Genomic DNA, 23319 nt, shown 5'->3' with positions numbered 1-23319 from the left:
GATTACATACGCTTCAGGTTACATACGCTTCAGGTTACAGACTCCGCTAACCCAGAAATAGTACCTCAGGTTAAGAACTTTGCTTCAGGATAAGAACAGAAATTGTGCTCTGGCGGCGTTGCGGCAGCAGGAGGCCCCATTAGCTAAAGTGGTGCTTCAGGTTAAGTACAGTTTCAGGTTAAGAATGGACCTCCGGAACGAATTAAGTACTTAACCTGAGGTACCACTGTATTCTCTAGTTGGCCTCTGTCATTTTCTCCTACCAATAGGGAACCTACGTATGGACTCTATATGGGCTCTTGGATACCCCATAAGGGAAAAGGGCACATTTTTGTTTATAACAAAGTACCCACCTGAGCTCTGTTTTGCCCAAACACACCAGAGGCCTTGTCCTGCAGACACCCTTGCTTCTTCCTGCATTAATATTCAGCTGCTGCTCCTTCAGTGTGCGTCGACTCTCTTCTCCCCAAGAGCAGGGCGTCTGAAATTACTTGGCACCCTCCGTAACAGATGAGGCATCGCTTGTCTTTGCTGAAGAACCTCTCCATGGGACCAGGAAAGGCAAGGGCGTAGCAGGATGTCTGGAAGCCATGCTGGGGGGGGGCATGGAGTAGAGAACAACAAACTTATAAGCAGTGCCGGATTAACATATAAGTCAAACAAGCTATAGCTTAGGGCCCCACTCTCTTGGGGGCCCCCAAAAAATTTAAAGGAAAAAAACCCGGGATGCACATTTCCAAAATATATGATAAAAAAAATATGTAAAATAAAACCTACATGTAGCAACAGTGTTTTGTGTTGTGTAGGCTCCTATGATGTAAGTAATGAGCCCCGCCTGCTAGCCTGCTCCCTAAAATATCACATATTTTGTTATGTGCAAATGGCTTTAGATACCTACCTTTAGATACTTTAGATACCTATTAGGCCAGTGGTGTCCAAACTTTTTTCAAAGAGGTCCAGATTTGATGAAGTGAAAAACAACCAGAGTTGTTGACCTTTTTTTAGGATTAGGATTCAAGTTGTTGAGGTTTTTTTAAGACCTCAGACCTCAGGAAATAAACTACCACAGGGGCCGAAATGGACTTCATTCAACACAAAAAACAGCAACAATTTGTTGTTGACCAAGGACAGCTGGGCATATACAGTGGTACCTCGGGTTAAGAACTTAATTCATTCTGGAGGTCCGTTCTTAACCTGAAACTGTTCTTAACCTGAAGCACCACTTTAGCTAATGGGGCCTCCCACTGCCGCAGGAGCACAATTTCTGTTCTCATCCTGAAGCAAAGTTCTTATCCTGAAGCACTATTTCTGGGTTAGCGGAGGCTGTAACCTGAAGCGTCTGTAACCCGAGGTACCACTGTAAATGGCTCCATTACCTTCAGTAGCTTAGGGCCTCATCAAACCCAAATATGGTCCTGGTTATAAGGCAGGATTTTGCAAAGCATTTGTGCAAAATCCCAGAGGCCTGATTACGCTTTCCCCCACCCTGCCCATCCAGATACAGTGAGAGGCTAATGAGAACCAGGCATCATCAGGATTTCACCATAGCTGTGGTTCCTGCATTGCAGGGGTTGGTCTACATGGCCCCCGGGTCCCTTTCAGCTCTTCAGATTCTATGCTCCCAAAGCATTTCTTGTTATGCCTTTGCCAAGTGTCAGGTCTCATCTCTGCACACAAGACCCAGCTCTCCTTTGAAACAGCTTTTCAAAAGGAAATCTATGCGTGGTTTGACACCTCAGTGGAACTGGGTTGCTGTCCTCCCCCACCCCCCCAACACAGGATTTTGCATTCCTGTTGTCAATTAGGAACTCACAGCAGCTATTTTCATGAGACTTAGCCTAGAAAAAGGATTTGGCATCTCTCTGTTTCTCATGAATAAGGAAGGGGGGGCCATTCCCCCCACCCCGTACCGCTCCCCCTGCAAGGATGTGTTATAGGAATCCTATGGTCTCACATATATATAAATCATATGTTCATAAATGTACAAGGCAAACATATACATAAGTATATAAACCACATGTCTGAAATAGTACAGTCATACCTCGAGTTAAATACGTTTCGAGTTGAGCGCGCTTGAGTTGTGCTCCGCGGGAACACGGAAGTAACGGAGCGCGTTACTTCTGGGTTTCGCCGCTTGCGCATACGCTCAAAATGACGTCACGTGCATGCACAGAAGCGGCGAAAAGCGACGCGCATGTGCGCAGACGTGCCGTCGCTAGATACATTTACCTCTAGATGCGAACGGGGCTCCAGAAGGGATCCGGTTCGTATCTAGAGGTACCACTGCACAGGAGAACAATCCTGAAGCCATTTTGACTCTTCCAGCCACCTCAAAAATTCTCTGCAGTGAGGAAGGAAATGGGGAAAGCTCCCCATTGCCTCTTTGCTCACAAATCCTGTCTTTAGGGCATATTTGTGTATGAATAGCGTGAGCCTATGGGACGTGGGTGGTGCTGTGGGTCAAACCACAGAGCCTAGGACTTGCCAATCAAAAGGTAGGCGGTTCGAATCCCCACATTGGTGTGAGCTCCCATTGCTCGGTCCCTGCTCCTGCCAACCTAGCAGTTCGAAAGCACATCAAAGTGCAAATAGATAAATAGGTACCGCTCCGGCAGGAAGGTAAACAGCATTTCCGTGTGCTGCTCTGGTTTGCCAGAAGCGGCTTAGTCATGCTGGCCACATGACCCGGAAGCTGTACGCCGGCTCCTTCGGCCAATGAAGCAAGATGAGCACCGCAACCCCAGAGTCGGCCACGACTGGACCTAATGGTCAGGGGTCCCCTTTACCTTTACCTAGGATGAGCCTGTGACTTGGTTTCAGGAACTAAATATTTAGCATCTCAGAAGGAATGGTCAGGCTGCCCAGGTAAAGCAATCAAGTGACCATTATCAGTGTCCTGCCAGACAGGATTTCTGTTGTAGACTGCCCCCCTGTGATGTATGTATCCTGTTTTTTGGGGTGGTCTTGAGCTACAGGGTGGGCAATTTCAAAAGTCTATAGAAGGGCTTGCGCACCATTGTTCTGGGTTCCTCCTCCCTCCTGCGTGGGGTGAGTGAGGACCCTGTTGAAACAGAAGTATTAAAGATCAGGCTTAATAGCCGCTTTGACCTTGGTTGATCTCTGTTTCCTTCCTCTGACCGATAGGTAAGCTTTTAGGTTTTCCCAGTGAGCCTCCTACAGGCAGGGAAACAGGTTTACTGAATTCCCTTTTTAGTTGTATTGTCTATAATATTGAGTGCATCCCAGATTCCAGGCAGGGAAAGATTTCACAGATACCTACACCTTTCCAGAGTGTCGTTCTTTGGAATGAACATAAATGAAGACGGCGGTGACTTGAGGACATATAGTTTTTGTTTTTCATTATTTAGTTCATATTATTGATTGCCAGAAAGAAATTAAAAACCTCAAAGCAATCTGTTCATAGGATGGAGGGGTTCGTCAGCATTAATATTGCCGCTTCCCTGTTCGGTTTTCAGGGAAGCCGTAGGCTCACAGCTTGGGTTCCAGCTCAGAGCAAGCCCGCATCTCTGTTCCCCCAGCTTCTAGCTGCACCCCAGTGGAAATAAATTATATATATGACACCACGTCTTCAGAGCATGTGGTACCAAAGTTGGGGGGGTGTTTTTCTATTTACAGTAGGAGCATCCAGACGCTCAGGGATGATGGCTGGAGGTGCATGGAGTCACTTCACAGGTGATTGAGTGAGTCATGGGGCCAGAACCCAGTTTTGCATTCCGGATCCCACCCACCCACCCTCTCCACTACCCACCACCACCCCCAAAAAATCCACAAAGAATTAGTATAGTTGATGCATGTGGCAGCACACACAAGAGACACGTGGAGACAGTGATGCCAAAAGGCTCAGTCACAACCATCTGGCTAGCAAATTCACAACAAAGGATAACTTCACAGAAATTGTAAGGAAAAACCTGAACTCTCGACTTTGCTTATTTCCCCCTCCCTCCCAATCTACTTCCCTTTTGTGTTGTGTCTTTTAGATTGCGAGCCTGAGGGCAGGGACTGTCTTTTCCTTTTATTTGCGAGCTGCTATGTGAGCCTTTTTCAGCCCAAAAGCAGGATTGTGTGTGTTTTTTTCAGACAAAACTAGAAGTAAATAAATAGAAATCGTGTTTCCTTTTATACATTTAATAAACGAAGTGTATGGACCACCAGCAAGACAAACATCATTCCAGACAGATCTACTCTCTTGAACAGGAATCTACTAACTTGAAATGGTTTTTCACTCAATTTTGAACAATGGAGGCCAATTGTACTGATTGCTTTTATTGCTAAACAAGGAAGTTTACAATGAAAGCTATATATTTAAACAGGACATGCTCAGAGGCAGATGGGGCTCATCAACCATATGAGGTAGCCTATCCAGGAGAAGGGAAACTCTCATCCTAAACCACTGCTGTCTTGCGGGTGAAATAAAAAAATTAAAGTCTTATATATATAATGAATGTTCATGGATATGCCAGACAAAAGGTAAAGGGACCCCTGACCATTAGGCCCAGTCGTGGCCAACTCTGGGGTTGCGGCGCTCATCTCGCTTTATTGGCCGAAGGAGCCGGCGTATAGCTTCCGGGTCATGTGGCCAGCATGACTAAGCCGCTTCTGGCGAACCAGACCAGCGCACAGAAACGCTGTTTACCTTCCTGCTGGAGGGGTACCTATTTATCTACTTGCACTATGACATGCTTTCGAGCTGCTAGGTTGGCAGGGACCGAGCAACGGGAGCTCACCCCGTCACGGGGATTCAAACCGCCAACCTTCTGATTGGCAAGTCCTAGGCTCTGTGGTTTAACCCACAGCGCCACCCGCGTCCCTAATGCCAGGCAAACACATACATAAATGTATGGGCCACATGTCTGAGGCAGCACAGGAGGGCAGCCCATTTTGGCTCCCAAACTGACCAAATGTTTTCTCTGCAAGGTCAAAGGAAAATGGAAAAGCCTCCCCATTGTCTTTTCATTCACTAAACCTGTCTTAAGGGTATATCTGTGTATATCTGTGTCACTAAAAAAGACTGGCCAGGCTCCCCAGGGTATCCAATCAAGTAAGCATTAACAGGTAACCTGCCAGACAGGAGATAAACAATGACAGGAGATAAACAACGCACTCAGATTTCTGTTGTAGACTGCCCTTTCTGTGATGTAGGTATGATGTTTCTGGGGTTGGTCTTGGACTCCAGGATGGGCAATTTAAAATGTCTATATAAGGGCACACCTTTGTTTGGGGTCCTCCTCCTTTCCTGCGTGTGAAGGGGGCACCCTGTTGCAACAGTTCAATTAAGATCAGGCTTACTGGCTGCTTTGCTTCTCAATATTCTCTGGTTGGCCTCTGTTATTTTCTCCGACCGATGGAGAACCTGCACAGGACTCTATAAGGGCTCTTGTGTCCCCCATAAGGGAATAAGGGCAGATTTCCATTTATTACACGGGCCATCTTATGGAGAATAAAAGGCGAAGGAGTAAACCTGACACAAATCTGGAGTGGAGTCCCTAAGGTGGGCTTCATTAGTCTGAGCAAAACCTTATCACAGCGCAATGACATATTCCAGCCAGGAATATGCAGCCAGGGTGCAGAGCAGGGCCACTGATTAAGGGGTGTGTCTTGGGAGAGTCCCCGGGGCCAATTAGAGAGGTCTGAAGAGCCACAATCTGGGCCCCCCAGGACTGAGAGCCAAACCTTCTTATTCCGAGAGTTCAGCCTCGCCACCACTTTTTTCTATCTGATGCTGCTATCGGAGGCTGCTTTTTAAATAAAGAGTTTATTCAGCATGCCTCCAGGACCCTGGGCGCTTGCATGATTTAAAGGCAGCAATATCCGCACCTTGAGAATACTAAAAGGGAAGTCTCAAAATAAAATGAAAGGACATCTGGTTCCTTGCAGGCCAGAAGGAATGCAGGAGGAGAATATATTAGAAGACAGCTGTCCCTCTCTCCATAATTATTAAATAAAGTTTCTTTTCGGATGCTTACAAATATACTGTTGCACTTACCTCAATCTCCAAACTTCAAGAGACCTCGGCGCTTATCCAGGGTTCAGTTTCCTTGGAATGAAGGTCATTGGAGACTGTGGTGTCTTTAAGATATCTGGTTTTATTTACACATGTAAACAGTCAGAGCAGAGGGTGGCATACCCTCCAACATTTCTCTGAGGAAAATAGGGAAGTCCTAAGGAAAAGTGGGGGGGACGCGGGTGGCGCTGTGGGTTAAACCACAGAGCCTAGGACTTGCTGATCAGAAGGTCGGAGGTTCGAATCCCCGCAATGGGATGAGCTCCTGTTGCTCAGTCCCTGCTCCTGCCAACCTAGCAGTTTGAAAGCACGTCAAAGTGCAAGTAGATAAATAGGTACCGCTCCAGCAGGAAGGTAAGCGTCGTTTCCGTGCGCTGCTCTGGTTCGCCAGAAGTGGCTTAGTCATGGTGGCCACATGACCCGGAAGCTGCACGCCGGCTCCCTCGGCCAATAAAGCGAGATGAGCGCGGCAACCCCAGAGTCGGCCACGACTGGACCTCATGGTCAGGGGACCCTTTACCTTTAAGGAAAAGTGGGACATTCCAGGATCAAATCAGGAACCAGGGTGGCTTCTGTAAATCCAGGACTGTCCCTGGAAAATAGGGGTGCTTGGAGGGTCTGGGATAGAAGGTCTCACAGTAGTAACACCCCAGGATATTTTGCTTCCTCTGACAGGTTAAGTGGCCTATGATATTCTAAGCCTTCTTGATACACAATCACTCACCTGACTGTCATTCTGACTGGCCCCACAAACCTATAACACTATCTTACAAGCAGAAATCAGCCTGGGTTTGGGACGGCGGGGATTCTTCACATGGTTTGATCCTGACTTTCCCTTTGTAGTGTGTTTGACCCTGCTGCAGTTCAGATACATCTTCAGTTGTCCATCTTCCACATCCCTGCCGTGATTCAGGATAGCCTTTAAAAAAAAAAACTTTAAGTACCGCTTACCAGTTTTTTCAATGGAATAAGCTCATAATCTTTTTCCCCCTTTTAAAGACACACACACAAACAAAACAAAAAATTAAATTGAAAAAAACTGATTGGGGAAAGAAAAGGACTCTTGGCTGAACCGGTGCTAGCCAATCAGTGCTGTGCACAGTCAGCTTTACTTCATTTCCTCCCTGGGCAGACTGGCTGAGCGAATAAAAAATGTGGCAAGCTTCCATCTGCAGTTTCATCCACCTAGACCCTGCACTCTCATTTTAAATCCCGCTTCCAAAACCATAAGGACTAGGAACCCACTTGGCTTTCAATGATAATCAAAGATTCAGAAGGCTGGATTCAGAGAGCCTTATTATGCATGCAAGGCACACTCTCCTTGAACCATTAGAGCTGAATAGGTGGGCTGCTGCTGCTGCTACTGTTCCACATGCATTTTGGCTAACATGCTCTCATTTGTTCTGTTGCCAACTGCAAATTATCAGTAAGCTGTTCCCACAAGTAAGATGAGCATGGCAAGAGACGTCGGGATTTATTGCCATCAATGGAGAAAGAAGGGGAATTATTCCTGGTCTGTTTATGCTGGGTGGTTGGTGACTTTCCAGAAAGCAGCCACTGAGGCCCACGTCACCTGCTAAGATCACTATAGTTTTATGACGCAGACCCACTCCGAGCACAGGTATTACCCTAGCCTGACCCAGGAAAGGGAGCTCAGGAAGGCAGACCAGCTTAGCTTGTTTTCAATATGCCCTTCACATTCTGTGGCCACCAAGCAAGCATCTCTCTTTGTCCTGGCTGCCTCCACCTATGGGACCCGGCCAATGCACTGTACTCAGCAGAGCAGGGAGGTGATTTTCATATTTTCACCTGACATACTCGGTTCATGTTGCTGTTTAATTACATTAGCAAGTTTCCCGAGAACTTTTTCTGATAATTCAGCAATAAAGCAAGCAGATATGGAGAGGCTCCAGAGTTAAGCAATCTGCAATTATCCTGACAATTACGTGCGGTGAAGGCAGACCAGAAATTAAACGATCTCTTGGAAACACTTTCCAACTTTTTATCATTAGCATCAGTCGTTTTAGCCAAGGATCTGATTGCTGAAGTCATTGTTCTTTCTGTCTTCTGAGGAAGGGGACTCGAGGCATTCCTTCTGCTGAATTTTCTGTTTTCCTGGTTGCGTCCGCGCTTGTCTCCTTCTTTGGATGAAATCACCCGGTCTCTTAGGCCACATCCACACCAGATATTGAAAGCACTTTGATACCGCTTTAAACCCTGTTCCCCTCACTGAGCTACAATTCCCAGAGTTCCCTGTGAAGAGGGGTTGATTGTTAATCCATTCTGGGAATTTTGTAGCCCTGTGAGGGGAATAGTGGTCCCCTAACAACTCTCTCTTTTTTATTTTTAAAGATTCTTTATTACAAAACAATTTACATAGAACATAAACACAACAAAAACTGACATAAACAGACCATAGACACTGACTAACAACACCTCATCTGACATTACATTAGGGACGCGGGTGGCGCTGTGGGTTAAACCACAGAGCCTAGGGCTTGCCGATCATAGAATCATAGAATCATAGAATCATAGAATCATAGAATCATAGAGTTGGAAGAGACCACAAGGGCCATCGAGTCCAACCCCCTGCCAAGCAGGAAACACCATCAGAGCACTCCTGACATATGGTTGTCAAGCCTCTGCTTAAAGACCTCCAAAGTAGGAGACTCCACCACACTCCTTGGCAGCAAATTCCACTGTCGAACAGCTCTTACTGTCAGGAAGTTCTTCCTAATGTTTAGGTGGAAGGTCGGCAGTTCGAATCCCCGCAACGGGGTGAGCTCCCGTTGCTCGGTCCCTGCTCCTGCCAACCTAGCAGTCCAAAAGCACAAAGTGCAAGTAGATAAATAGGTACCGCTCTGGCGGGAAGGTAAACGGCATTTCCATGCGCTGCTCTGGTTCGCCAGAAGCGGCTTCGTCATGCTGGCCACATGACCCGGAAGCTGTACACCGGCTCCCTCGGCTAATAAAGCGAGATGAGTGCTGCAAGCCCAGAGTCGGCCACGACTGGACCTAATGGTCAGGGGTCCCTTTACCTTTTACAGTTCTGGATAATTCTCTGCCCATCGCTTCATCAGCTTGCTGCAGTTTGTGAGGATTTCTCCCAACAAGGTTTGCAGTGGTGCAGTTTTCCCGCCTGTTGGGCCAAAGACTTTCTTCATGTATTCATATAGATATAAAGTGTGTTTTTGTCTTTTTAGTTAGAAATCTAAAAATGTAACAGGCAAATGAGGCAAGGGCGCATTTAACAGCAGGTGCGTCAATTTAGAACAAACACCATGAGCAAAATGGAAATTTGGCATGGATATCTATCTATTTTATGACAATTTGAACTTGAAACTATTTAGCGGGTTGGTAGACTTATTTCCTTTCCTTTCTTTAATTCAAATACTCTTTCTGCTCCCTGCTTTGTTTGCTTGGAGAGAAACACACACACACACACACGACTAGAGTGAAGTAGAGGGTTTGTTCTAATATATTCCCCTTCAAAATACTATTTTATTTTTTTAACATTTGGGTGGTTGGGGGCCAGATACCCTTTCACTCCTCCTTCCAGACAGTTAAGAAAATATGCCCGTAGAATGAAAACAATGAGTGTTGTTTAATTGGCAAATTAAACAAACAAAAACCCTGTAAAGTAGGATGCAGCAGGCCAGGACGTCTTCAGCAATCTGCAACGAAGGAGGGTGCCTGGGCGATTATCAATGCAATGAGCACCCATGGGGAGGAATAACTCTATTTCCAGTTGGGAAAAGTGGCCAGGTGGGAGCCTTTGGTCTGAGCCAACCAGGTGATGAGCATGTACCATATTTTTCGCTCTATAAGACGCACCAGACCACAAGACGCACCTAGTTTTTGGAGGAGGAAAACAAGAAAAAAAATATTCTGAATCTCAGAAGCCAGAACAGCAAGGGGGATCACTGCGCAGTGAAAGCAGCAATCCCTCTTGCTGTTCTGGCTTCTGCGATAGCTGCGCAGCCTGCATTCGCTCCATAAGACACACACACATTTCCCCTTACTTTTTAGGAAGGAAAAAGTGAGTCTTATAGAGCAAAAAATACGGTACTTAGAATCATAGAATCATAGAGTTGGAAGAGACCGCAAGGGCCATCAAGTCCAACCCCCTGCCAAGCAGGAAACACCATCAGAGCACTCCGGACATATGGTTGTCAAGCCTCTGCTTAAAGACCTCCAAAGTAGGAGACTCCACCACACTCCTTGGCAGCAAATTCCACTGTCGAACAGCTCTTACTGTCAGGAAGTTCTTCCTAATGTTTAGGTGGAATCTTCTTTCTTGTAGTTTGGATCCATTGCTCCGTGTCCGCTTCTCTGGAGGAGCAGAAAACAAACTTTCTCCCTCCTCTATGTGACATCCTTTTATATATTTGAACATGGCTATCATATCACCCCTTAACCTCCTCTTCTCCAGGCTAAACATGCCCAGCTCCCTTAGCCGTTCCTCATAAGGCATCGTTTCCAGGCCTTGGACCATTTGGGTTGCCCTCCTCTGGACACGTTCCAGTTTGTCAGTGTCCTTCTTGAACTGTGGTGCCCAGAACTGGACACAGTACTCCAGGTGAGGTCTGACCATAGCAGAATACAGTGGCACTATCACTTCCCTTGATCTAGATGCTATACTCCTATTGATGCAGCCCAGAATTGCATTGGCTTTTTTAGCTGCCGCGTCACACTGTTGGCTCATGTCAAGTTTGTGGTCAACCAAGACTCCTAGATCCTTTTCACATGTACTGCTCTCAAGCCAGGTGTCACCCATCTTGTATTTGTGCCTCTCATTTTTTTTGCCCAAGTGCAATACTTTACATTTCTCCCTGTTAAAATTCATCTTGTTTGTTTTTGCCCAGTTCTCTAATCTGTCAAGGTCGTTTTGAAGTGTGATCCTGTCCTCTGGGGTGTTAGCCACTCCTCCCAGTTTGGTGTCATCTTCAAATTTGATCAGGATGCCCTTGAGTCCATCATCCAAGTCGTTGATAAAGATGTTGAATAAGACCGGGCCCAAGACAGAACCCTGTGGCACCCCACTAGTCACTCTTCCAAAAGGGGCAAGCTCTTCCAAAAGGGACAAGTAAATTATTCTAAGCTAGTATTTTGAGAGCACCTCAAACGGGAGATGGATCAGGGTGTTGCACTCCAAATCCCTTCACCACTGACCATTAGCCATGGAAGTCAGGGTTCTTGGTGGGAGAGGAATGCAGGCATTGGTAATAATCGGGGGGCAAGCATAACCCCATCATTGTGATTCTCTTTATGAAGAGGTACACATTCATTTGTTGTTGTTTCCCTGAAATGCCCAGCCTTTGCGGGAAATTTTGTGAGCTGAAACAGTTTCCTTCTCCCTTCGTTCTTCGCTCGGTGCCCTGAAATCGTTGCTATGGAGACTCCCGCTGATTCTGGCCTGATGAGCAGCGAGCAAGAACGCTGCAAGGTACCTTCTGATGGCACATGAGGGAGCATCAGCCACAGGTCCCAAGGCCTTGCCCAGCCAGCGGTAGTAACTGGGAATTCAGCTGTCTGGCAGGGAAGGTAGAAAATTACAACGACAGCTCAATTATTGTGGGAAAAGATCGGCAACTTCGTTTCCTCCTTCAACTTAACCCTCTGGGAAAAGCAACAGCCTGTGTGCTGAGATTAAGCCAACAAAACATCCCCATTGCTTTGTTTCCCAAGAAGGAAAAGAACCAGGAGCGTGTTAGGTCAGGGACTAACAACTGTCACCTGCCATCGTACCCACAAAGGTTATCTTTGGTGACCCTGAGCTTTGGAGACCCTTTAAAAAAAAAAAAGTTAGGAAGCAAAATGTGGAGGTTGGTGAAAGGTGCTGAGAGATTTTAGAAAGCCCCTATTCCCCTCATATGGGATGCGGGTGGCGCTGTGGGTTAAACCACAGAGCCTAGGGCTTGCCGATCAGAAGGTTGGTGGTTCGAATCCCCGCAACAGGGTGAGCTCCCGTTGCTCAGTCCCTGCTCCTGCCAACCTAGCAGTTCGAAAGCACATCAAAGTGCAAGTAGATAAATAGGTACCGCTCCGGTGGGAAGGTAAACGGTGTTTCCGTGCGCTGCTCTGGTTCGCCAGAAGCGGCTTAGTCATGCTGGCCACATGACCCGGAAGCTGTATGCTGGCTCCCTCGGCCAATAAAGTGAGATGAGCGCCACGACCCCAGAGTTGGCCATGACTGGACCTAATGGTCAGGGGTCCCTTTACCCTTTACCTATTCCCCTCACAGAGATATACCGTAATTCTCAGAGTTCTCTGTGAAGAGGGATTGATTGATTGATTGATTGATTGATTGATTGATTGTTAAAGCATTATGGGGAATTATAGCTTCGGGGAGGGAATAGGGGCCCGTCTCAGCATACTTAACAAACTATGGCTGTCCAAATTCTTTGGGGGAAGCCATGACTGCTTAGTGCAGTATCGTAGCACTTTAAATATATACTGTGAATGTGACCTTAGACCACTCAGAACATGTGCACTTTGCATTTTATATCATTTATTTAAGTATTTTAAATTTCTATTTTTTTTTTATAATAATTTTTTATTGCTTTTTTTCCAAGGTCAGAATACATCGTCAGTAACACAACAAAAGCGGTTTTACAGAGAGAGAAAAGAAATTATAGAAGAAAATTCACTTTTTCAAATCAATTTTCATGATCAACCGGACTTCCCCACGTCCTCCATCCCCTGCTTTCTTTACAATAAAAATAAACAGCAAATTAATACCTTATTTCATATGTTTTTGTGTTTTCATTTAGTTATATAGTCTGCAATTTATACTTTTCTAAATCATAACTTGGTTTCCGTCATTTACCAATCTCAATACTGAAGCATGTTTTTCCCAAAGGCTTAGCAAATTCTCAACATTCATATAACTTATAGTGTTTTTGTAAATAGTCCTTAAATTTTTTCCAGTCCTCTTCCACTGCCTCTTCTCCCAGATCTCGGATTCTGCCTGTCATTTCGGCTAATTCCATGTAGTCCATCAGCTGCGAAAGTATTTTAAATTTCTAAACTGCCTTGGGTGCCGTGGCAGAGAGGTAATATACAAATGCAGAGAACAAATCAATAAAATTGACTAGGCCTCATTATGGGATACTGCAAGGCTTCCCCTTAAACCTTGAACTCTTACTGAGCAAGACTCACATTTACTTTTGTTTTATTTTGTTAATTTTCATGGTTCAGTGTTTTCCACCACCCATGCCGAGCATACGTAAGATATTATTATTGTTTCACCACAGCTAAGGCAGCATGTTTCCCCAACACACACCATCTAGTTCTGACCCTCCAAGTGTCCCTGTTTTCCAGTGGCGTAGCGTGGGTTGTCAGCACCCGGGGCAAGGCAAGTAATTTGCGCCCCCTAACCCGTGGATTTGCGCCCCCTAACCCTAACCCCCAGATGTTGCGCTCGGTGCGGCCGGCCCCCCCTGCACCCCCCACGCTACGCCACTGCTGTTTTCCAGGGACAGTCCTGGATTTACAGAAGCCGTCCCGGTTTCTGATTTGATCCCGAAACGTCCCGCTTTTCCTTAGGACATCCCTATTTTCATCGGAGAAATGTGGGATGGTATGGTAGTTAGAGAATAAGACTACCCACCTGCCTGCCTACCTAAACACACTCAGGAGGGAATAATCTATCGATCTCCAGTCTATGCTAGATGCTGAGAAATCATAAAATAGGAGCAAGTTAAACTTTAATTTGGACAACAGTGCTGTATCTGTAAATTGCAAAACTAAATCAAAGATGCTCGTGGAGCATTAAAACAACGCATCAATTGGCACACAGCCTTCTGGGAAAAATCTGATGGTGAGAAAAACTAAACTGGACTCAACTACAGTGGTACCTCAGGTTACAAACGCTTCGGGTTGCAAACACTTCGGGTTACAGACTCCGCTCACCTGGAAGTAGTACCTCAGGTTAAGAACTTTACCTCAGGATGAGAACAGAAATTGTGCAGCAGCAGTGGGAAGCCCCATTAGCTAAAGTGGTACCTCAAGTTAAGAACGGTTTCAGGTTAAGAACGGACCTCCGGAACGAATTAAATTCGTAACCCGAGGTACCATTGTAAAGTAAAGGGACCCCTGACCACTAGGTCCAGTTGTGCCCGACTCTGGGGTTGCGGCTCTTATCTCACTTTACTGGCTGAGGGAGCCAGTGTACAGCTTCCGGGTCATGTGGCCAGCATGACCAAGCCACTTCTGGTGAACCAGAGCAGCACACGGAAACGCTGTTTACCTTCCCGCCGGAGCGGTACCTATTTATCTACTTGCACTTTGACGTGCTTTCGAACTGCTAGGTTCGCAGGAGCAGGGACTGAGCAACGGGAGCTCACCCCGTCACGGGGATTCGAACCGCCGACCTTCTGGTCAGCAAGTCCTAGGCTCTGTGGCTTAACCCACAGCGCCACCCGCGTCCCACTGTATACAGCTGCAAATAAAACATTAGAAGTGTGTTGTAAAGTGCATTATACAAATGTGACACTAGATGGCGATGGTGAGCTATGGCAACTTCAATATATATTTTCACAATGTTTTTTTAAAAAGCATTTCACAATGTTTTTTTATACGTGTCTAGATTCCACCCAAGACTCAAAAGCAGCCACCAAATCACCACACAATGAGACCATATCTTAGGGCAGGGGAGAGGAACCTTTGGCTCTCCATGTTGTTCCCATCAACCTCAGCCAGCTGTAGCCAGTGTGTCTGGGAGTTGTGGTCCAGCAACAAACGGAGGGCAGCAGGTTCCCCATCTGTACCTTAGGCTGCATCCCATAATCATTTGCAAGAAATACTGACATCCCAGCTAATGCCTGGAGGATGCTTCTAATCGTGGGAAAGTTCCTAGAGAGTAGTAAATGTGAAAATCACTTCGATTTCATATTCCGGTGATCAATCTGGCATCCTCCCAAACATCCACAGGAATTTCCCCAGGAGCTTATTTAGCAGCCGAAGGGCAAAGGGTCTCAGTTACAGTAGCCCTCTGCAGAAATTACAGCACTAACACCCACTCTTCTTGGGTCCATTACTGTGCTGGAGAGAAATCCCACTTTCCCCACTGAGCAAAGCAGCTGTCAGATAACCCCAAAAACCAAATAGCCCCAATTGCTGCCATTAATAGGAAACCACAGTCGCTGTAATTAAAAGCCTCCCAAGAGAAGGGTTTAGGAGAAAAGGAAAGTCGTTTTCATCCTGACAATGGAGCAGGATTTTCTACAAAGCAGAGGGAGGCGACTGTCTCAGGCAGCAGATGCTGGGATGGGGATGCAGGATGCAGCCCCCAGTCTGCTGTTCTGGAGCCTCCCAGTCATTCCTCATGTGGGATGTAACATAAGTAGTCAAATACAACATTTCCTGTTTGCCTGGAGTGGACATGCAGGGGAATGTTGGTCCAGCAAGTTGAACTTCCTGTTACACCTGGTCTGGAGCATCCTTCCTTTGCATGTGACCAGGTAGGTGGGCGTGACCATTCCAGACCTCACAAAAGGTCCGGTCACGCAGCCACCTTCCTCAAAAGGTCCTCACGCAGCATGTGGGATGAGTTCCTATATAACACATTGCAGTAATCTAACCTAGAGGTTACCATAGCATGAAGAACAAAGGTTTGGCTATCCCTGTCCAGGTAGGGGAATAAATTATTTTGAATGGCAAGTAAGAAATAAAATAAAAACTTGAAGCATGGGAAGTCCCTATAAAAAAATTATAATTTAGGCAGAATATTTGGACTATTTGATATGTATTTGTATAATTTGGAACATTCGATGTGATTTGATTGGATTGTTAAAATGGGAAACTTAATAAAAATGATTTTTTAAAAAAAGAAATAAAATAACATCCCCAGACCTCAACAAGCAGTTAATTTCCTACTGTCCTGAAGTCACCAGCAGTTTAAGCTATTTAAGGTTATGTCCAAACTTCAAGGAAATGTGGGGTTGGAGAGACATATTGGTAGGGTTTATTTAGAGCAGAGGGATCTCCGCAGGACCAATCCGGCCCAGGCAAGATAAACCTTGCCGACCCCTGATTTAGAGGATAAAAACAAGAATAATGAAGAAGGGAAAGGGCCCAAGAAAAACTTTGTGCTCCCTTGATAAAATTCCTCACAAAGGCTCTGTGTTGAAGCTTCTTTCAGAAGGTATGGTGCAGTAACGAGTCTTTCTTTTCTTCAGAGGAGATCGCCGTTTGAGAGGCGCAAGGCATTAATTACCCTCTCCGACTTGCAAAGCATCAATCTAAAATCCAAAGCCCCAGGACCACAAGCTCGGGTTACAAGTCACTTGATGTAAGGCACCTCTGACCTTTCTGCAGATTTTATGTGCAGCATTAACGTTTGTCCACTTAGGAAATCTGTATTTTAATTTTCCTGTTTGCTCTTCTTTTCCCCCTCCAGCACTCCTAGCAGAAGCAGCTTAGATTTCCGGAAACACTTGAGAAAAGTCGCTATTGAGAGGTAACCATCTATATAGGGAAGTGGGGGTCATTCTCCCCCTTTTTTCCTTTCTTTTAGCTCACCATATGATCCTGCCCAGACCCCAAGGTCATCATTTGAGGGAGTTCCGGGGTGAGGACAATGAGAGAACAGGGCCTTCTCTGTGGTAGCTCCCATTTTGTAGCATGGTCTCCCCAGGGAGACCCACCTGTTGCCAACCTTGCCATCACATCAGCACCAGGCAAAGGCATTATTTCTTTCCTCAGGCATTTGGGCAGAACCAATAAATGGAGGCTTTCCCTCTGTGTCTTTGACATATTTTTATGAAAGCATTTTATTATTCCTGTAAGTTGCTTTAGGATATGTCGCTCTGAGAAGCGAAACATGAATCCAGTTAACCGAAACACAAGTTTATGGCTCCCAGCATAGACCGTGTACCCTCTTTATTTTTCCTTCCGCCGCCCCAGGAGCCCAGGTGGAACCCCTTTAAGCAACAAAGAGAACATGGAGACTGGCACAGGACTGACACCCATCATGACCCAGGCTCTGCGGCGCAAATTTCAGGCAAGGATCTCTGTTGGCTTGGCAAAGCAAGTGTTGAAAGGGGGCTTCGAACGCACAGTCCCGTCTTCCCAAGTCAGGGGTGGGGAACCTCGTCCCCACAAGGGCCACATTTCCCTTGCAGGGGAAACCTTCCGCAGGCCATGTGCCGGGATGGGTGGGGCTAGGGGCAAAATTGGGAGGAGCAATGGAGGTGTGACTTGTACTTTTGCACACTAGTCTACATTCCAACTGCAAAAGACAGAGGCTTTTTGCACGTCTGTATATGTGTGTGTATGCTTGTGTGTATGCACACACACACACACACACACACAGAGGCAACCCCCCATTTGCACAGGGGTTATGTTCCGAGGCACCCCATGTTTAATAATAATAATAATAATAATAATAATAATAATAATAATAATAACAACAACAACAACAACAACAATAATAACAAGAACAATAATTTTTATTATTATTATTATTATTATTATTATTATTATTATTATTTATTTATTTATTTATTTATTTATTTATACCCCGCCCATCTGGCTGGGTTTCCCCAGCCACTCTGGGCAGCTTCCAATCAAACACTAAAATACAATAACCTATTAAACATTAAAAGCTTCCCTAAACAGGGCTGCCTTCAGATGTCTTCTAAAAGTTTGGTAGTTATTTTTCTCTTTGACATCTGATGGGAGGGCGTTCCACAGGGCGGGTGCCACTACCAAGAAGGCCCTCAGACTGGTTCCCTGTAACTTGGCTTCTCACAGTGAGGGAACCACCAGAAGGCCCTCGGCGCTGGACCTCAGTGTCCGGACAGAACGATGAAGGTGGAGACGCTGCTTCAGGTATACTGGACCGAGGCCGTTTAAGTGAATACCGTATTTTTTGCTGCATAAGACGCACTTTTTTCCTCCTAAAAAGTAAGGGGAATTGTGTGTGCGTCTTATGGAGCGAATGCAGACTGCGCAGCTATCGCTGAAGCCAGCAGAGCAAGAGCGAGAGCTGTGCAGCGCCTCTTGTTCTGCTGGCTTCCCAGCGAAGCGGGAGGAGGAACGGAAGGGAGCCCTTACACGGGAGCCCTTGCTCCACTGGGTTCAGCGATAGCTGCGCAGCTTCCTCTGGCTTTTCAGGGAGGTGGGAGAAGGGACGGAGGGCAGCCCGTCAGTCCCTTCTCCCACCTCCCGGAAAAGCAAGCAAGAGCCGCTCTGTCTTTAAAGAGCCACGCCAAGCGAGCGTGTCTTGCTGGCTTTTCTTGTTTTCCTCTTCTAAAAACTAGGTGCGTCTTATAGTCGGGTGCATCTTATAGAGCAAAAAATACGGTATTTGAAACGGCATTGAAAAAGCCTACAAGCAGTGCTTCCCTCACCCCACCCCTTCCCGTTCCGCTCCTTTTTGTGACATTTTCGGGTCACTTCTGGGTTCGGCGTAATGCACGTTCACATTTTGAACGCATGTAAATGCGGGATTGCCTGTGCACACTTACGCACAACCCTCCCCATCCTCCCCCAGCCCAAGCAAGAGGTGTTGCTACAATTAACATGCATTCTGCATCTGTACAAAAGAACTTGAGGGAGGGGGTGAAGTGAGGAGAGGAAGAGGCTTTAGGAAGTGTGGGCAGAACGGCGCAAAAACTGAAGTTACAGCCAGAAGGAAAAGTTGAAACCTCTCTCTCTCTTTTCTTGACAGTTGGCTCACCCAAAGAGTCCCTCTCCATCCCTGTTGCCTAAAGGAAGCAGCTTTGAGGAGCAAAGTTAGCAGTGCATCTCCTGCCTACGTACAGTTCCCCATGCTGGTTTTCTGGACTCTGCTGATGGGCACTACTAATGTGGAAGGAATTTATTTTTCAATAAAATACACTGGGAGCAGGGAGGGGAAAAGAAAGGATGATCTTCATCGTCCTTTAGAATAGAACTCACCATCCCCAGGTGAAACACACAATGGAGAGACAGTATAAGTATTTTTTCCCCAGCCTACATGCTGATTTTTATTCCTTTATGGATAGGGAAGCTGTGGCCCTCTGGATTTGTTGAACTACAATTCCCAGCAGCATCCAGAGAGCATCCCTCCTTGCTTGACACCATACTGGCAAATAAGAGGTTATCACTATAAAACACCTTTAGGATATAAAATACCTGCATGGGGAATTGGGCATTCCTAACCTTGTTTTATTTGTAACTTACTTGAAATGTTTATATATATATATTTAAAGTATTTACTATTTTTAAAAAAGATTTGGGGACAGTAACATTTAAAAAAACTCCCAAGTTCTTAAAATTCAGAAGGGTGGCAGTTAATCTTGGAAATTTCATCTAAAGTGGATGTGTACACATGAATTTGTGTATGTTTTCTCCATAATGAAGAATACCTTTTTACCTTCTCTTAGAGGGGGAAGTATATGTTTTCCTCAATAAGGGAAAATGCCCCTTTCTCTGAGGGGGAAAAGTGAATTGCAGAGGAGGTCTAACATGCCTTTGTACCGGAAGAGGCTGAATGTTCAGCAAACCTCAAATGAGGTTTTTGCTTCTGGTTTGAGATCCTGATGCATGTTGAGTCGTTCCTGACACCCTTTTGGTCTGCTGAGAAACAATGAGGTTCTGCCATGATGGAAGAGGTTGGAATCATCAGCTGGTCATTCAAACACTCCTTTAAAAAATGTGAGTAGCACCTAGAGCTATTTACAGAGTGTACCATTATGTACAGATTGTATCTGTAAGATGGAGACTAGGTTCTGGTTGAAGATGACAGCTATTGTTTTCAAAGTGCTGATGAAAGCGGCTTGTCTGCAGGGGTACAGACTTCTCATCAGTCCTACTCTCTTCGGTCAGACTGGGTTTTGAAGAACTTCAGAACTTGTTTAACTGGAGAGTCATCAAACAGAGGAAAGCTAGTGAAAAAGCCATAGCAGCTCAGCTAAAAAGCTGTATCGGCAATCTGAAGAGTGTATTCTTTGCCTTGAGTCTGCTTGCAAGTGCATTAAAAGGCAAAGTAAATTTGCAGAAACTGAAAAGGAAGCTTCAGCTCATTAGTTTTCCAGGGACGTTGACATGCTGCTTTTGCATCAAGCCCATGAGCAGCTCAAAAGGGCGCCAGCATCAAATGGCCTTGGCGGTGCAATGGAAGGAAATGCCTTAACTTAGATAGCAACCCTTTCAATTCAGACACTGTGGTAAACAACTCTTGGGCACATAACTCTTTTTAACGTTTATTTCTCCTTTAGATGCAGTTGGGTTAGATCCACACTATACATGTAAAGCACAGGTGCTCCCCACCCGAAAAACACAAAGAATTCTGGGAATTGTAGTTTATCCCCACAGAGCTATTATTCCCAGAAGTACAGTTCCCAAGATTATTTGTGAGAAGCAATGTGTTTTACATGTATGGTGTAGAATGTGGCCTTAGTGTTTTGAAGGGATATTGTGAGCATATGCGCACAAGTGGCGCCAGTTTTCTCCTGATATGCCTATGACACATTCTTGCGTAGCTTGGAATATTGGAGATTGTTCATCTGTGCAAGGACAGGGGCCTCTTATTAGCATCCTCACAAAAGTTCCCAGGGAGAAGCTTTAAAAAATTGGGGGGGGGGGTGAAGCTTTGTAGACAAGGATCTGGACCCTGTGGTCCTGCCAGACAGTGTTGGACTACAACACCCATCATTCCAGACCATTGGTTAAGCTGCCTGTGGATGAAGGGAGTTTGAGTCTAGTGACACCTGGAGGACCATAGACTCCCCAGCTTTGCTGCAGAGTAAACAGACACCCTTCAGACTGTCCATCTGAAACATGGAGCATTCCAGAAAAAAAAGATTGAACCTTTAATGCTAAGGTAGAGATGGTCAGTAGACTAAAGTGTTCCTAAATGTACACATCTACATATGCATGCTGCATTATACAGCTGTAACCCAGCTCACCTAGTTACAATTACTTACCAGTTTACACTGTGTTTCTGCATCCGTTTCTTACCCATTACTCATTTTATTGCTGTTTGTTACGTGTCTCAATTCAATCGCTTTGCTGCCTACCTCCTGCACATTTCAAAGACAAATAGCTTCTGTAGCTACCTGTGGCACATTTTGGAGCAACTTGAAACTAAATATTGTAAAGCTGCGCAGACTGAAATCAGTTCAATAAAAAATAATATGGCAGTCTGCTGGCTTTCTTGTTCTGCTCCTCATTCATGTTCTCTTTGCAAAAGAGTATTTTGTTATTGTTCAAGATGATGGGTCTCATCAGAAATGTATTACCGTATTTTTTGCCCTATAGGACGCACCGGCCCATAGGACGCACCTAGTTTTTTTTGGGGGGGGAATAAAGAAAAAAAATTATCCCCCCCCAGCAGCAGCTTCAGTGCACCCCGCGCTCTGGGCAGCAGGCTGCGGATGTGTGCCCGAAGCGCGGGGAGCTCTGCTGCAGCACGCCCAGCACTCCAGGCAGCAGGCTGCTATCCGCAGCCTAGGGAGCCCTGCGGGAAGTCCCGCAGGGCTCCCTAGGCTGTGGAAGCTGCACGAAGCCCGAAGCTTGGGGCGTGCTGAGCTCAACGCGCCCCAAGCTTCTGGGTGCAGGCAAGCTCTCCGCTAGCCGTGGGAGAGCTGCGCGACTTCACACAGCCCTCCCACGGCTTGCAGAGAGCTGCGCTAAGCCCGAAGCCTGGGGGCGCGCTGAGCTCAGCGCGCCCCCAGGCTTCAGGTGCAGGCACCTCTCCCCAAGCCGTGGGAGAGCTGCACGACTTCGCGGATAGCTTCCTGAAGCCTGGAGAGCGAGAGGGGTCGGTGCGCACGGACCCCTCTCGCTCTCCAGGCTTCAGCGAAAGCCTGCATTCGCCCCATAGGACGCACACACATTTCCCCTTCATTTTTGGAGGGGAAAAAGTGCGTCCTATAGGGCAAAAAATACGGTAAGTGGTAGCCAACGACACCTGGTAGTCCATTTACATGGTTGATGTATGCTTCAAGAAATGGCTGTAGCTCGGTGGTAAAGCAATCAGCGCTGCAATGCAGAAGGTCCCATGTTCAGTCCCCAGCATCTCCAGATAGATGGGGGGGGCGGGGAGAGGAATTTTAGTCTCAAACCTGGAGAGCTGCTGCCAGTCAGTGAAGAGGATGCTGAGTTGGCTGACTAATGTGTGGTCAGAGTCAGCAGGACAACAACAAACCTATGGTTACGTGAAACATACTCAATAAACACACAAGACGTAACCGGCTGTACTTTTGAATAAATAAGGTATACTATTCATTGAACTTTATGAGACTTCTGTTGAAATCTACAATACAATGAAAAAAGCAGAAGACCCAGTGGATCAGTTCATTGTCTAGTCAGTTCATGCATAAAGTCCATACATGTAAAAGTATCTATTCCACCTGTCTGTTCAAAGACTCCAATAATCCACATGAAGGGTTGTTTCAGTTCCACAGAATCCTTTCACAGAGTCTAAGACAAGGATTTCTGGAATATTAGCCTTGTTTCGCTATCCTAGGCTTCATCAGTAGAGCAGGCTCATATGTAATATTACAGGATAGTGCATCTTATAGCATAGTAGTGATTGCAGTAAACTTTATGAGACTTCCATTGAAATCTACAATTCGATACAATGAATAGTATATCTTATTTATTCAAAAGTACAGCCGGTTACGTCTTGTGTGTTTACAGAGTCAGCACTTCCTATGTGCTATAACCAAATAGTGGATAATGGGCTGCTGCCTACATAAGAGGTAAGCAAACTTTTAGACTTGTGGGATACGCTTGTTGGTTTCTGCTCTCTTCACTGTGCAGCGAAGTGCTTGTCACAAGACAATGTTTACATTCCACAGTCAGAGCACTGTTGGGTTTTCCCACGGGAATGGGAAGCTGGATGTGACGTACACTGGTTTCCTGTTTTTCACTGTACTCTCGGTGTTCTTCGTTCCGAGGAGGAGGACGGTTGCTTCTCTGCTCCCGCAGAGGCAAGATGCATGTTTGTAATTTCTCAACTTTGAACTGAAAATAAAGCAACTTTAAGCATGTGGCACGTACTGCTCATCATTCCGTTGTGCACAGGACTCTGCAATTACAACATTTTGGTTTCGGGCCCAGAGAGACGTAAGTCAAACTGAAGAATGGAGACTCCAGAAGCCGAGTCGGAATGCCGGCAGAGGTACAGAGAAACGGAAAGCGTTATCTGCTCTGCGCGTCAAGTTTGATTGATGAAGGTATGTGCTCATGCTCCGGGCAGCCTGCCAGCTTCTAGTTTATGGTTTTATGGCTGGACTTTGAACTTTTTAAAGCCGTTTTGCCGCGATACAGGCAAAGGCACAAGCTCACAGGCTTGGTGGCTG

The 23319-nt window shown here is 46.0% G+C and overlaps 2 protein-coding genes across 2 annotated transcripts in view; one reads left to right on the top strand and one right to left on the bottom strand.

Moving 5' to 3' along the window:
• RPH3A (rabphilin 3A) overlaps positions 1 to 657 on the bottom strand; it is a 128438-nt gene extending 127781 nt beyond the window's left edge. Inside the window, exon 1 of the mRNA XM_081203043.1 lies at positions 354 to 657. The gene's annotated coding sequence lies outside the window, so the exon portion shown is untranslated. The remainder of the gene's footprint in view (positions 1 to 353) is intronic.
• A 15471-nt stretch (positions 658 to 16128) lies between these two features.
• LOC308591503 (proline-rich protein 11-like) lies at positions 16129 to 22025 on the top strand (the record flags this gene model as incomplete). Its single annotated transcript, XM_081202275.1, has 5 exons — positions 16129 to 16316; positions 16425 to 16484; positions 16931 to 17027; positions 18699 to 21253; positions 21908 to 22025. Coding segments are annotated over 4 exons (414 nt in total), but the record flags the coding sequence as incomplete, so codon positions are not given.
• Between the last annotated feature and the right edge of the window lie 1294 nt (positions 22026 to 23319).

Source organism: Podarcis bocagei (assembly GCF_964188305.1).
Source record: "Podarcis bocagei genome assembly, chromosome: 7".
Lineage (NCBI taxonomy): Eukaryota > Metazoa > Chordata > Lepidosauria > Squamata > Lacertidae > Podarcis > Podarcis bocagei.
The sequence above is the reverse complement of the archived record's forward strand: the minus strand, read 5'-3'. Positions and strand labels throughout refer to the sequence as shown.